The sequence below is a fragment of the Hippichthys cyanospilos genome, chromosome 11 (assembly GCF_059441005.1).
Source record: "Hippichthys cyanospilos isolate Australia breed blue-spotted pipefish chromosome 11, RoL_Hcya_1.0, whole genome shotgun sequence".
Taxonomy (NCBI): domain Eukaryota; kingdom Metazoa; phylum Chordata; class Actinopteri; order Syngnathiformes; family Syngnathidae; genus Hippichthys; species Hippichthys cyanospilos.
The window spans coordinates 11,671,823-11,685,211 of NC_142379.1; the positions used below are offsets into that span (position 1 = coordinate 11,671,823).

General features: G+C 39.4%; 3 protein-coding genes across 3 annotated transcripts in view; 2 read left to right on the forward strand and 1 right to left on the reverse strand.

Annotated features, from left to right (window-relative positions):
- nxn (nucleoredoxin) overlaps positions 1-7,529 on the forward strand; it is a 38,977-nt gene extending 31,448 nt beyond the window's left edge. The window contains exons 6-8 of the mRNA XM_088427596.1: positions 2,180-2,359; positions 4,890-5,014; positions 7,016-7,529. Coding sequence (XP_088283722.1) covers positions 2,180-2,359; positions 4,890-5,014; positions 7,016-7,198 — 488 coding nt within the window. The 3' untranslated portion in view covers positions 7,199-7,529. The remainder of the gene's footprint in view (positions 1-2,179; positions 2,360-4,889; positions 5,015-7,015) is intronic.
- Positions 7,530-7,715: 186 nt separating this feature from the next.
- mrm3a (mitochondrial rRNA methyltransferase 3a) lies at positions 7,716-10,498 on the reverse strand. The gene is made up of 4 exons (XM_088427595.1): positions 10,137-10,498; positions 9,406-9,650; positions 8,381-8,542; positions 7,716-8,314 (listed from the first exon to the last, which is right to left on the reverse strand). Exons 1-4 carry the CDS (start codon positions 10,487-10,489, stop codon positions 7,767-7,769), a joined length of 1,308 nt encoding a protein of 435 aa, XP_088283721.1. The 5' UTR covers positions 10,490-10,498; the 3' UTR covers positions 7,716-7,766.
- A 266-nt stretch (positions 10,499-10,764) lies between these two features.
- Positions 10,765-13,205, forward strand: glod4 (glyoxalase domain containing 4). The gene is made up of 9 exons (XM_088427597.1): positions 10,765-10,948; positions 11,067-11,116; positions 11,177-11,297; positions 11,391-11,535; positions 11,623-11,759; positions 12,120-12,206; positions 12,289-12,402; positions 12,563-12,649; positions 12,877-13,205. Exons 1-9 carry the CDS (start codon positions 10,865-10,867, stop codon positions 12,940-12,942), a joined length of 891 nt encoding a protein of 296 aa, XP_088283723.1. The 5' UTR covers positions 10,765-10,864; the 3' UTR covers positions 12,943-13,205.
- Positions 13,206-13,389: the final 184 nt, after the last annotated feature.

The following is a 13,389-nucleotide window of genomic DNA, read 5'->3' on the forward strand; positions in this document are numbered from 1 at the left end:
TAAGAAAGACATTGGAAACTAGGCTCATTATTTTCCCAATTTATTTTTAGTTTCCCAGTTTTTTGAGTAGCATTTGCTCTCTCTATTTTTTATTTTTTTTTGGGGGGGGGGGGGTGCTTTTTGTCTACCACATAAAATGTCGACCTACAATTTGATCTTTTTTCTTACCGCGATGTTTTATTCTACAATTTATTTCTTAATTATATTTATAGTGTTTGTATTTTATTAGATTCTACTAAGTGTTCATGCAATAGGAATTTTACTTTCATATGAAAGTTGGGACCACTCTCAGAAAAATCAGTTCTGCAAATAGTAGAAAGGTCTTGCTCTAACTTATTGCATTGGTGACATTTTTAAACATTTACTCTTAAGAATTGGACCCAATGCAAGTAAAATCATAATTTAAATCAATTCTACGCCACAACTCTGTAAATAAGTGGCAAAAAAAAAACAACAACAATGTAAAGTCACTGTAGCCCTCTTAGTGGTACTCGAAACCCAATGCTAATGACACTTAAATTGGCTAGGTTTATTGATCAATGTGAGAGTCGCAGCACATTAGCTTGTCTGGCTACAAAGTTAGCACCCAACAATGTACCTTCATTATACAGTATTTGTAATGTATGTTCTAGCAAAATTGTTAGGCTTTCACAGTTAAAATTAGCCTCACGCTAATCGTCAATTAGCATCTTCTTTTACTCATCACAATCATTTTTTTTTAAACCTGCTCTGTTTAGAAGATAGTAACCAGTCCTTGAAAAACGAAGCCAAGTCAAGTGTTTGCTTGAATTTGTTTGTTGCTCTTTCTGTGTTGAAGTCTGCTGTAAAATTAAACATAAACAAAAAGAAATATTTGCTGTGTATACAACCAAAACAAATAACTTTGGCTTACAAAGGTCTTCTTGTTTAATGGTAGCAAACAATGTGAAATTTCATTGACTGGCTAAAAAAACAAGTAAAAAAAATGGCTAAAAAACCAAGTACACAACTGATAGATGTTGATAAACATTGCAACAGCACGTGCAGAGTATTAATGGAGTCTCACCTTGCCAATTATCAGACAGTGTGAGCCATGCATCCTTTTTTCTGCTTCAGGGTTAAGATTTTTGGACATACTGAATGCTCATCTACTATAGCATCCACTCTTATATTTTCAGAGTAGACATCCACAGTTGTCAGAACTGTATCTCTCATTGCAACTTGGAATTTTTATGAGCTCCTGGATTGGATCTGTCAACGTGTTTGCGCTTCTACACACTTCACTCTTCCTCTTCATTCCTTGCCTGAAATAAGTGTGTGTGTGTGGGGGGGTTGCTTTTTCCTGCAAAGCATGTGAGGAATGCACAGAGATGTCAACATAGCGCCTGCTCCTCTGCCACCCCCTCTCGCTCTACCCACTCTGGCCTGCCTTGAGTCCACATGAGCAGACAAGACGAACAGTGACGCTAGCCCCGGCTGTGCTCCTGCATCATGGCTGTTTCTGATAAAGCTGACAGATTGTGATCACAGGAATCACAAGCAGCCCTAGGGGGAACAATGTGTGCAGGGAGTTGACTTTCTTTAACTCTGACATGTTTGCTCATTTCTGTTGTGCAAAAGTTCACATTGTACGACACGTCTGTTGCACACATGATTGGGTGTTCCATAGACTTTTTTTTCTATTTTTTTTATTTCTGTCTAATTGGGGACCAGTCTAGAGCAAAGTATAATGATCACCCAAAGTCGGCATGGGTAGACTCCAGTCCCCCACTATGAAAATGAGAAGTCTAGAAAATATATGATCCAAAATACACTTGACCTTGTTTTTAATGACAATGGGATACCAGTACCCCCTGGGGGTACACGAAGGCACATAAGTGAGCACAAAGGGTTTTTAACAGGTTTCTACAAGTATCAGCAATTCTTTTCAAACAAAAAGCAAATTGATTGAAACATAAATTCAAGATTCAGGAGTTTTATTGTCATATGCATAGTAATACCACACAATGAATGTTTTATTCTTTTCACCTCATTACTAAATGTTGTTATAGTGACTTCTTTTGCAAAGCATAAATTTTACATGGATATGTAATGACATTATTGATGCAAATTTTCAGCAGCTGAGCTAGAAATCTATCTTCGCTAGGTGTTGAATAAAGTTCCATCCCGTTATCTTTCAACCCCCTTTATCGCTCTCTAGGTATCCCCACCCTGATCCTGTTGGACACCGACGGTCACGTGATCACACGACAGGGTCGCGTGGAAGTGCTGAATGACCCCGAGTGCCGGCTGTTTCCGTGGCACCCCCGCCCCGTGCTAGAGCTCAGCGAGGCCAATGCTGCGCAGCTCCATGAAGGACCTTGCCTCGTCCTTTTCGTGGGTGAGTCGGAGATTGGCGATTTCAGTAGAATCTCTCGTGATCTCCTCGCCTATCTGTTTAGTATTCACCTTTCCAATTTATTAGCAGGCCGACCACATTTCGAGTACAATTGGCCATTGCTTGATTGTGTATTGAAACATTGCTCTGAAATGGGACTATAAGCACAAATGGGTAAAAAAGATTTTAACAAGGTGTCTGCGGGTATCGGTAAAATTAATTGATTGACAGATGATGAATTACAAAATTATTTGACTAGTATATTTATTACCGAGTAATTGGTTAGAACAGGGGTGTCAAACGTGGGCTGGATCCGGACTGCAAAATGAATTTGTGAAATGTTAAAAAAAAAATTAAAGACCAAATCTTTTAGGTCCACTGTTCACAATCAATAGGCATGATTTATTATTTGTTGAGGCAATGTTGAGATGAGGACTGCAACTTACAAGCAGATGTTGCCACGCTTGCGCAAAATAAGTTGCTTTTCCAGTGATAGAAAGCTGAACTTGCCTACACTAGCATTCACATTAGCATTTAGCCTTTTTGTCCTGCTACTGCTTAGTGCAGGTAAAAATTTTAGGAGGGATTCACAATGGGAGGGGGTCGCCATTCGGGTTTGGGTCGCCATTTGGGTTTGGTCGGTGTTGTATTATAAAGAATCAGTCTTGTATTCCTTTCAAATTGACTTGCAGTGAGCACCCAGGCTTTCATAGTTGATGTGACATCATGACTGAGTTTTCAACTTCTTGTCATGAATATCATTACATGGGTGCCACCCAGTGTCCAAAACGAGAAACTACAGCTCCATTGTCCATAGTTTATCCTCTCTAGGGTCGCTGGCTTGCTGTTGTCTATCCTAGCAGTCTATGGGCAGTAGAAAGGGGACACCCTGAACTGGTTTCCAGCCAATCGCAAGGCACACCGAGACTAACAACCATTCACGCTCACAACCACGCCCTTGGGCAATTTGGTGTGTCCACTTTGGAATGTGGGAGTAAGCCGGAGTGCTTCGAGAAAACCCACCCGGACTCGGAGGGAACATGCAAACTCCACACAAGGAAGGCCGGAGCGAGCTCGAATTGAACTTAGGACTCTTGACTGTGAGGCGGACGTTTTAACCACTCTTCCACCAGGCCATCCACAGCACCATTTTCACCTGTTTCATTTTCTTTTCATATCACTGTTGTCCTTGAATTGAAGTTTACATGCACATATTTTCATTTGGGTATTTTCTTTCGATTCTATTTCAACCAAAAACCTGTTTGTGTTTCATTGTATTTGTTCATTTATTTAGTGGTTCTTTTTTTTCCACTTATTTCCTGTTACGTTTTCTGTGGGTAAAATTTTATGAACAAAAGGAAAAAAGATCCTAAAAATGTTCATTCATTTCATGGAATTTATAGAAAAATGTTATACTGTATTGAGAAATTAACAGTTGAGCGCAAACATCTACATTTACTTTGGAAAATGATTCTTGAACTCAATCATTTTCAAAAAGTGTGTTGAGGAATTTTTTTTCCCCTTTCATCTGACATTGCTTAGTTATTTTGGTTTTGCTTTTTTTTAACTAAATGATACTAAATAAAAGTAATTTGTTCATGAACCAAAATTGGGAAAAATACAACATGCTTTGATGCATTAATGAAAATTCTAATCGATTGATCAATGAAATATCTTTTCTAAAAATATTAGATGGTGACAGCCCCATGTGAGAGGCACAGTTTTCTTTTCAAATTAAGAGCAAATAAACTAGAACATGAAACAACGTACTGCTAAATTCTATATAGTGATTCCTTTGCAAAAAAAAAAAAAAAAAAAAGGATGCTTTTAATATGTTAGGGTTTATTCGGTTGTGAATTGTCATTATCAATGCAATTTTCTGGCAGACGAGCCAGAAATTCAACAGATGACTACAAAAGAGGTTCCAAAGTTTAGTAAATCAGACACAAAGGTTTTTTATGCTGTGTTGGTTGGAGGTACTTGGCTGAAAAAAAAATGTGCATGGTGTGCATCATTGAAAAAAGACTGCTTTACTCAAAGAACATGACTCAAATGGCAACTTTCAACCAAGACGGCTGATTTCCTTTTTTCTTTCAGCCTTTGCTACGAGAGACTTTTTGTCTCGATCCGAGAGCGATACAGTATACTTTCAAAGTTTCAGAGAGCAGAAGGATGAAAGCACCATATGGGGCTCTGGAGCTGCAGGTTGCATTCACCCGCTCTAGTGTACGTTGTTCAAAAAAGGTAGAAAGTAGCAACCAGACAAAATCTAGGTCAAGTACATACAGTACGTAATTAAAGTGAAACGAGCCAAAAATGGCCACTTGAAGCCAATATGGCCGCCTTCCTCTGTCATGCAAGCATGACATTTCGAGTCGTTTTTTTGGACACGCTCATGATCGACGTGCCTTCCAAATTTTTGAAGACTGTAGCTCATTTTGCAGGGGCCAGCTAAATTCAACACCGCCCCGATATGTGTCGAGGTCAAACCGTATAGCAAAACAAGACGCAGACCATCTGTTGTTCTCTTCAGACGCCGAGGAGGAAGGCGAGCTGGAGCCGGCCAAGGAGCTGATCCGACCCATCGCTGAGAAGCTGATGACTAAGTACAAAGCTAAGGAGGAGGAGACGCCCCTGCTCTTCTTTGTGGCTGGAGAGGTAAGGAAAAAAAAACATCACTTCCATCATGGGATGCTTGCTTGGCATTTAGCGCAAATGTGCGAAAATCAAGATTGGCTGAGGTAAATATGAGCAGTGCTAGGTTATCTGTAGCTTCCACTACATAAGTCATTCTACAAACGGACACGGGACATAAAGTTAGACAATAGTCTCCACAAAGTCAAAACAATAGTAGGGCTGAACAATTACCATATTTTCCGCACTATAAGGCACACCTAAAAGCCTTATTTTAAAAAAAAAAAAAAAGCTGACGGTGGGCCTTATAATCAGGTGCGCCTTATATATGGATCAATATTGAGATTGGGATTCGTAGATGGGGAATGCTCTGATAAAGTAAGCTTTACCTGTTTCATTTGTTTGTTTGCAGTTGAACAAAGTTGATCATAATGACATTTAGTTATTATGCTATTGAGAGCTTAGAGTTATTATTTGAGTTATTATTGTTATTACTTTGAGTATTACTGTATTGGTTAGCGCGTTCGCCTCACAGTTAGGAGGCCTGAGTTCAAATCCAGTTGCCTCCGGCCTTCCTTTGTGGAGTTTGCGTGTTCTCCCCAAGCCTGCGTGGGTTCTCTCCGGGTATTCTGGCTTCCTCCCACACTCCAACCAATTCAGGTTGTCCCCCGTCTAGTGCCTGAAGTCACCTAGGGACAGGCACCAGCGAACCTGCGACTCTTGTGATGGATTATGTAAATTTACAAAAAGATTTTAGTATTCAACAGTTTAAAAAAAAAAAAAAAAACACTTCCCCCCTGTAAGAATGGGTCAACCCAAAACATAAGCTACCTTGCATTACCTGGCTATCACTAAAAGGGACTGTGTAAAATGTATACAATTTTTCATTAAAATTGAATCAATTAAATGATTATAAATGTCAAAAACTTGCAAATAAATGTGTTCTTAATGACCAAAAGTATGTTTCAAATATAATCGTAGGTCGAGTTATCATTAAATTATATTACATGGGGGGTGGCACTCCTCCGGAGGCTGCTATGTTTGTTACAGCTATGGACAATGGTAAATGCAGCACCTCCTGCTGTCCATAATGAAAAATGGTCTAAATCTTACACATAGTCCCTTTAAAAACTTAAAATTAAGATAATGTTTTTCAGGATTTTTTGGAACACATCTTCACTGTGATCGCTAAACTAGACACTTCATGTTGCTCATTTTTATGTGCGTAAATCTTTATCAATAATTTGGAGTTCCAAAGTTTCATGAATCAAAATGATGGCACATCACTCTGACTTTTGCCTTGTGATTTTTTTTTTTTTTTTTAAGTGTTCGGCCCTACAAGAAGCTACACTGCACAAAATGCAAAAGTGTCATAAAGTTATTGAAACAAGAACCTCCCTCCCACATTACTGATAATCGCCAGATTGCACAAAAAAAGTAAACGCAACCAGAAATAATCCAGAAAGGGAAGGTAGATGTGTCTGCAATGTGTCACAGTTTAAATGTACTGGTGTGAATACACCGAAATATGAATCCCTCCTTCACAAGCCAAATCAGATATTTTACATCCACAAAGTCTTAATTTCCTGTCTTGACCCTAACCGCCCGTGAGAGCAGCGCGTTTCATTTTCACGTCCTGATTACGCTCATATCTTACTTCCTGTCTCGGGATGTTCAGAAAACACTCGTGGCTTACACCCCTATCCCCACACCTGCACTTAATCAGTGCCAAAAAAGCCGTTGGGTTTCCTGCACCCTGTGAAATGACAGCACTTGCACAGTATGTTACAGACAGATAAATCGACACTCAGCTCCTCAATAAGAACAGTAATATTCATTTTTCTATGCAGAGGATAAATAATATACAAGTATGCCTGTAAAATGTTGCATAATCTCACTATTTATGTTCAAATATTAATTGTGTAAAGAATTATAACGCTGTGACACTGCATTCAGGGTGAGACTAACAGCATATGGTCACTGCTGCCATCTGCAGAACATGACGGCCCTTCAATGTCTCCACAGGACGATATGAGCGACTCTCTGCGTGATTACACCAATCTGCCAGAGGCGGCGCCGCTACTCACCATCCTGGACATGTCAGCGCGGGCTAAGTACGTGCGCGATGTGGAGGAGATCACGCCGGACGTTGTGGAGGAATTTGTCGATGACTTCCTGGCAGACAAGCTTAAACCCGAGCCCATCTGAGACAGGAGGTCCAAATATGGACGAGAACTGAACAGTCATCATCAATGCACTCCTTCAGCATCATCCTCCACTTTTTACTATTAACTGCTTAACTTTTTTTTTTTTTTTTACTCTCTCCATCTCCTGTGGTGCCTTGCATTGACTCTATACCCCTACAGTTAATATATACAAAGATTCTTCTTTTTCCCACATAATGGCATTATCAAATAGCATTTCTGGATTCTAGCGAAGCCCAGTGGACCTACTTGTCACTCACATCTTTTTCACGTCTGGACCATGGAACTTTGAAAAACAAAACAAACCAAAAAAAGAATAAAGTGATTGCAGCGTTTTGTTTGTTTCTATTGTGCAAGATGGCGCTTTTTTTTTGACAATACGCAAGAGATGCTCTTGCAATTTGACTAACTTTGCACATGGGCCTCTGCTTTGCATTTGTTTTTCATATACTGCATTGCTTGATTTTCTTGCGGGAATTTAGGGGTTTCAAACCAAAATAATAACAAGAGAAAAGTGCTTGAGATAAGAAACATTTAATGTTGACATGCAGTACAGAAGTCAATGTCTAACATTATGAAATGTGTCGTCCAGTGTTGATCGTCCACTTCCTTCCGGAGTTTTGCGTAGCTGTCAAAAGTTGCTTCCTGCCCTCAAACAACAGGATGCTGGCCGCCATGGCTGAGTTCAAGCTGTCCACGCGCGGAACCATGGGAATGAAGAGCCTGCATCCCGCCCTCTTTTCTGCCAGTTGGAGTGCCTCCAAGCTCAGCCCGTGCGTCTCTCCGCCGACCACCAAGGCGACCGCGCCCCTCGCCCAGTCGTCATGGTACGCTGCGGCGTCCACTCTGGGCAGGGACAGCTCTTCTTCATCCGAGTCGGACTCGGAGTCCTCGAAGTGGGCATCGCGGTGAGCGCGCGCTGTGCTGATCCAGCCGAAATCGCTGGGTTTGTTTGAGGAGTCAACCTCCTGCTTTTGTTGGTGGTCAGCCACATGGATGCCGACGTGCTCGGGGAGGTGATCCTCCACTTCCTCCCACTTCAAACTAGGATGAATGGGAAGATAGAAGTGGGCGCCCATGGCTGCTCGCAAAACTTTGGGCTCCCAGATGTCGACGCAGCCTGGAGATGACGGGAAACATTTATTATTTGATAGAATGACTTCCATTTGATTACATTTACAATTACCTTTAGTGAGTAGCACTTGGTGGCAGCCGGCGGCGGCGGCGCATCTCAGCATGGTGCCCAGGTTGCCGGGATCTCTGATGTTGTCGCATATGAGAGACAGGGGCACCGACTGTTCGCTGGCAGTAAAGTTCAGTCGGCGCGCATCAGGACGAGAAAATATACCTGAGCACACAAACGACAGTCAACAGCAATGCAGATATGTAAAGTTCAGATAATTACAAGTACCGTATATTCCGCACTATAAATCGTGCCGAATTGTAAGACGCACATTCAACGAATGACCAATTTTAAAATTGTTATCATACATAAGGCGCATCGCATTATAAGACGCATAGAAGAGAAGCTACAGTAGTGGCTGGGGTTGCGTTATGCATGCACTAGATGGACCTGCCCTAAAGGGTATGGCAACAAAACAATAGATAAAGTCAGTCCAACCTTTCAACCAGAAATTAAGAATAAAGATGGTTTGTGGAAAGTACTTTGTGAAGAATGGTGGGAAAAATACCTTGATTATCTTAAAAGACTGCTTAGATAAACGCCAAGACAAATGAAGAGCTTCCAAGAATATAATTGAGTCAATTAAACATTAAACTTAAATTTTGTGATCAAATTGCAAACAAAATACCTTCAAATATATTGTTTTGCTGATTTAAAAACAATTTCTGGATTTATTTGGTAAATCAGTGTTTTCTTTAAAAAAAAAAAAAAAAAGTGGTTTTTTTTTTTGCACCTTGATTCCCACATCAATTACTTTAATATTGGAGCATATACTGCATAGCATATCCAAATTTAAAACAGGGTAGTATATAAACATTAATTGCAAAAATACACTTAAAACAAATGCAGAGGTAAAAACGTAAGAACTTACATGGTGACTTTTTTTTTTTTTACCTCAAAAATGAAAACTTGCGGTACTCTCAAAAGTAATAGAACTTCTTTCTGACTTTATTTGTGTAGAATAATTTTTCTTATGATACTCAGAGAGAAGTACCCCCCTAAGATTTACTATAAAAAGCCACTCTCACCTATAACTCCTTGCGGGGCCACCAAGTCAGACCACAGCTTGATGTCCTCAAACTTGACTTTGACCAGCGCAGCTCTCCTCAGCTTGTCCAAAGGAAGCTCTCGTAAGCGCTCGAGGGTGCTGAAGAAGATGGTCTGAGGAACGGCGCCCGCGTTCAAAGCATCGCAGATCAGACGCCGACCCTCCAACAGGATCTTGCCTTGCTGTTCCCGGAACGTTCTGGAACGGGCAACGCTCACCAACCTTCTGCAAGGCAAATGACACAAAGTCAACTTCAATGATTCTATTAATTTGATAGTTTGCATTTGATTTTTTTTAAATGTTATTTTTTATTTTCAATAAAGAATTAGTAAAATTAATTTTCAGATTAATTTTAGAATTTTATATTAATCAATATATCAACAAAATTGTTCTCTAAGGTTTTGCTATCATGTATTTTAAAAGTATACCCCCTATAACCAGCTAAGTGTGTAACGTTAGCTTATATATTAGTGCAAAATTTAAAATATTTATTTAACGAGAATTTCAAAAATATATTTCAAACGTTACTTGTGCTTTAAATTTTTTATATTACAATAAAATCCCCTAAATGTTGACCGCTTCCGAGAATGAACTTCAAACCCAATTCTAGCATCAAATTACATGAATACCAAAATCTAGTTGATGTTCATATTTCTTGTCAGAAAAATGACAAGCCAAGAGAGGCATTGTGGGTGTACGAATAACACTCACGACAATCTCTTATCCCCAGGTGATGCCTTCTCGAAGCGGACCCCGTCGATTTCATCACTTCTAACACCCGCATGGGCCAATTTTGGCGATGTTATCTCGTCATTCTTGTTCAAATCGATTATGCCTTCATGATGCTGCTCGGCTCTCAGTGGAACTTTCCCCACCTTCTTCTCCTCTGAAATCGGCAGCTTTAATTCTTGTTTAGTGCTCTCATTTTCGGGAAATATCACCTTCACCGGCTTCCTTCTCAGTCCCCGCACGTATCGTTTAGTTTCCACGTTGAAGACATTCCTTCGCGACAAGAAAAGAGCTCGTTCCCAGGTGTAGAGGCAACGTTTTATGTAAGTCGCCATGTTGCCTTGTCTGTTTTCTTCGCTAGACAAATATTCTTTAGCTAAACTACAGCGCCCTCTAAAGTCTAACGAGTTTCACGATACGACAAACTATTTTGAAATATAATACTGTGTATACAATCAATATTTATGTGTATACGAAACATAAAACTAAAAAATGTTTTTAATTTTAGGAAATAAAAAGGGGTATTTTTTTTATTTTATGAAATAAAAACAAACAATTAGTTGACGCACTTTTTGCGGTCATGTTGGTGCTTTGCTGTCATCTAATCGACGGCAGAGAAATCGATCAACGCGGAAGTTCTGTCGCGTTCATGTGATCCTTCTACTCGTAATAACAGTAAGAGCAGGCAACATCTTTTCCGAAAAAAGAACATGAGACGAGCTCTACATTTTGTTTTCAAAGTTGGCGACCGATCCAAAACGGCCACATTTTACCGAGACGTTTTGGGCATGAAGGTGTGTTATCTTTTTTTTTTTTTCAATTTCTTCTTGCACAATGTGGACAATGAACGCGTTTCCTAACTATTTACCCGGCGGTAGTTTCCCCACAAATATTTTTTCTTATGAATTGCAGGTTTTGCGTCACGAGGAATTTGTCGAAGGCTGCAAAGCAACATGCAACGGGTGAGTAACACATTTAATTCTGTGCATATTATAAAGTTTTGAATTGCACTCTCTACACAGTCCCTATGATGGCAAATGGAGCAAGACTATGGTTGGTTTTGGTCCAGAAGACGACCATTTTGTTGCTGAGCTGACCTACAATTACGGGGTGGCCGATTATCAACTTGGAAATGATTTTTTAGTACGTTTGCTTATATGTGGAATCTATAATTGTGTCTAAATTAATATTGAGTCGTTATTTGTTGTTTTTACGATCATTGTTGTGGTTTTACAGGGGCTTACCCTTCAGTCAAGCCAGGCCGTCAGCAATGCCAAACGTTTGGGCTGGCCTCTCACTCAAGTGGGGGACAGCTTGTACCTGACGCAGGCTCCAGGAGGTTATCGGTTCTATCTGGTGGATAAGGAACAGCCCTCCACAGGTGGCTATCATGGGTTTGTTTTGTATAAGGAAGTCTCCTTTTTGTTATTGTTGTTGCATTACTGCTATGAAAACTTTTTCACTCTAGATCCTGTGCAGAAGGTTTGCCTTGGCGTATCAGACATCTCCAAGTCTATTCACTACTGGTCAAAATTGTTAGGAATGACGGTGATGGAAAAAAATGATGACAAGAAAACGGTGCTGCTGGGATTCGGAGACGCACAAGTACCTCAGAAATATATTTATTATATGAACTTGTCTGTCTTTCAAGAATAAAAATATAAAATAGACACCAATATGACATTAAAAATGAATATAATATAAAGGAAAATGGAATATTAGAAATAAGTAACAGCAATATTACTTCCTGAATATTAAGTATAGAGCCATGTTGTGTACTCTTAAAATAAAATGAAATTCTTTAAAGAATATTATTATGTTAAAAAAAAAAACATTAATATAAATAAAGTGAAGACGTCTTGCTACAAGGTGAGATGGTGGAAATGGACTTGTATTATAAAATAATTTTCCTTTAAATTTGAAATATAATATTTTCATACATACCGTACTTGTTTGTGTTTAAAGTGTAAATTGGAGCTTCACGACATCAATGGGACTGTAAATCATGGGACAGCATTTGGGAGGATTGCCTTTTCGTGCCCTCGAGAGCAAGTAAATACATTTTAAATTAATGTTTGATAAATGAGTAATGAGTAGCGTATTTACTCAAATATTTTGCCATCAAATTCCACAGCTTCCTGATCTGGAGGCCTTGATGAAAAAGGAGAATCAGACTATTCTCACACCATTGGTGAGCTTGGACACCCCCGGAAAAGCCACAGTGGAGGTGGTGATTCTCACAGACCCGGTAAGTCCATTAAAAAGTATGCATAAGAAGTTGGCTGTTAAAAATTATGGATACATATGCCATGGTAACCTGAATCACGCTTCTACTTAGACGTTTGTAGGTTTTTTGAATGTGTTGTGTTTTGTGGTAACTTTTTTTTCCCCTTGTGTTTTCCTTGTAGGATGGTCACGAAATTTGCTTTGTGGGTGATGAAGCTTTTCGACAGCTTTCCATGGTGGACCCCAAAGGAAATGAGCTCCTTGATAAGGTCAGTTGTGCTTCTCCATGTTATTTGTAAGTACTGTATAAGACAAACAATATTACAATAAAGAAAACAAACAGACTCCTGAACTACTGCCGGCTTGTGATTGAATGACCTAAAATGGTTATGGCATTGTTCTGGCTTGTATTGAAACAGCTGTCTCTGTGCAGAGTGAAGTGCCCTAATAAATACTTAAATTACATTTGATGCGAAACATCTTATTTGTTTTTCAGGGAATGGCTGAGGACAAAAGCAATGAGTGGTTTGCCAAGCACAACAGACAGAAAGCTGCTGCGTGAACAACACAGTCTGGAAATGTTCGACTTTCACTGCGCTTTACCACAAACACTGCACATGAGGCTCCTTCACTTTCAATTGTATAGCACTTAAAGACTAAAACTCTTCATGTTGATGTCATGTTATTCCATAAAATTACTGTACATGGACAAGTATTTTCTGCTAAGTGAAGGATGTGTATTTGAAATACGTTATGCATTACACAAAGTTTGGAAAAGTATAATGTTCTTATTGTACAAATCCAATAATAAACCGTAAAATTGCATTTGTTCAATTTGTATTAATAACAAGCAATAATTTGGACTGATTTTGCATGTGATTCAACTACTTTTGAAATGACCAGCTGCAGTAAAAGCTCATGAAAAGTTGGTTACAACAAAGGAGAGGATTTAGGACTCCGTATGAGAGAATTGTGACGGGAGAAAAACTAAAACCATCATTGAACTGCA

Bases quoted from the DNA above. Each gene is read 5' to 3' on its own strand.
- glod4 (XM_088427597.1), top strand. From the start codon at position 10,865: ATGAGACGAGCTCTACATTTTGTTTTCAAAGTTGGCGACCGATCCAAA. The intron at 11,298-11,390 runs GTACGTTTGCTT...GTGGTTTTACAG, and splicing joins AACTTGGAAATGATTTTTTA to GGGCTTACCCTTCAGTCAAG. The intron at 11,760-12,119 runs GTACCTCAGAAA...TTGTGTTTAAAG, and splicing joins TGGGATTCGGAGACGCACAA to TGTAAATTGGAGCTTCACGA.
- mrm3a (XM_088427595.1), bottom strand. From the start codon at position 10,489: ATGGCGACTTACATAAAACGTTGCCTCTACACCTGGGAACGAGCTCTT. The intron at 9,651-10,136 runs GTGAGTGTTATT...TTTGCCTTGCAG, and splicing joins CCTGGGGATAAGAGATTGTC to AAGGTTGGTGAGCGTTGCCC. The intron at 8,315-8,380 runs GTAATTGTAAAT...CGTCATCTCCAG, and splicing joins CCAAGTGCTACTCACTAAAG to GCTGCGTCGACATCTGGGAG.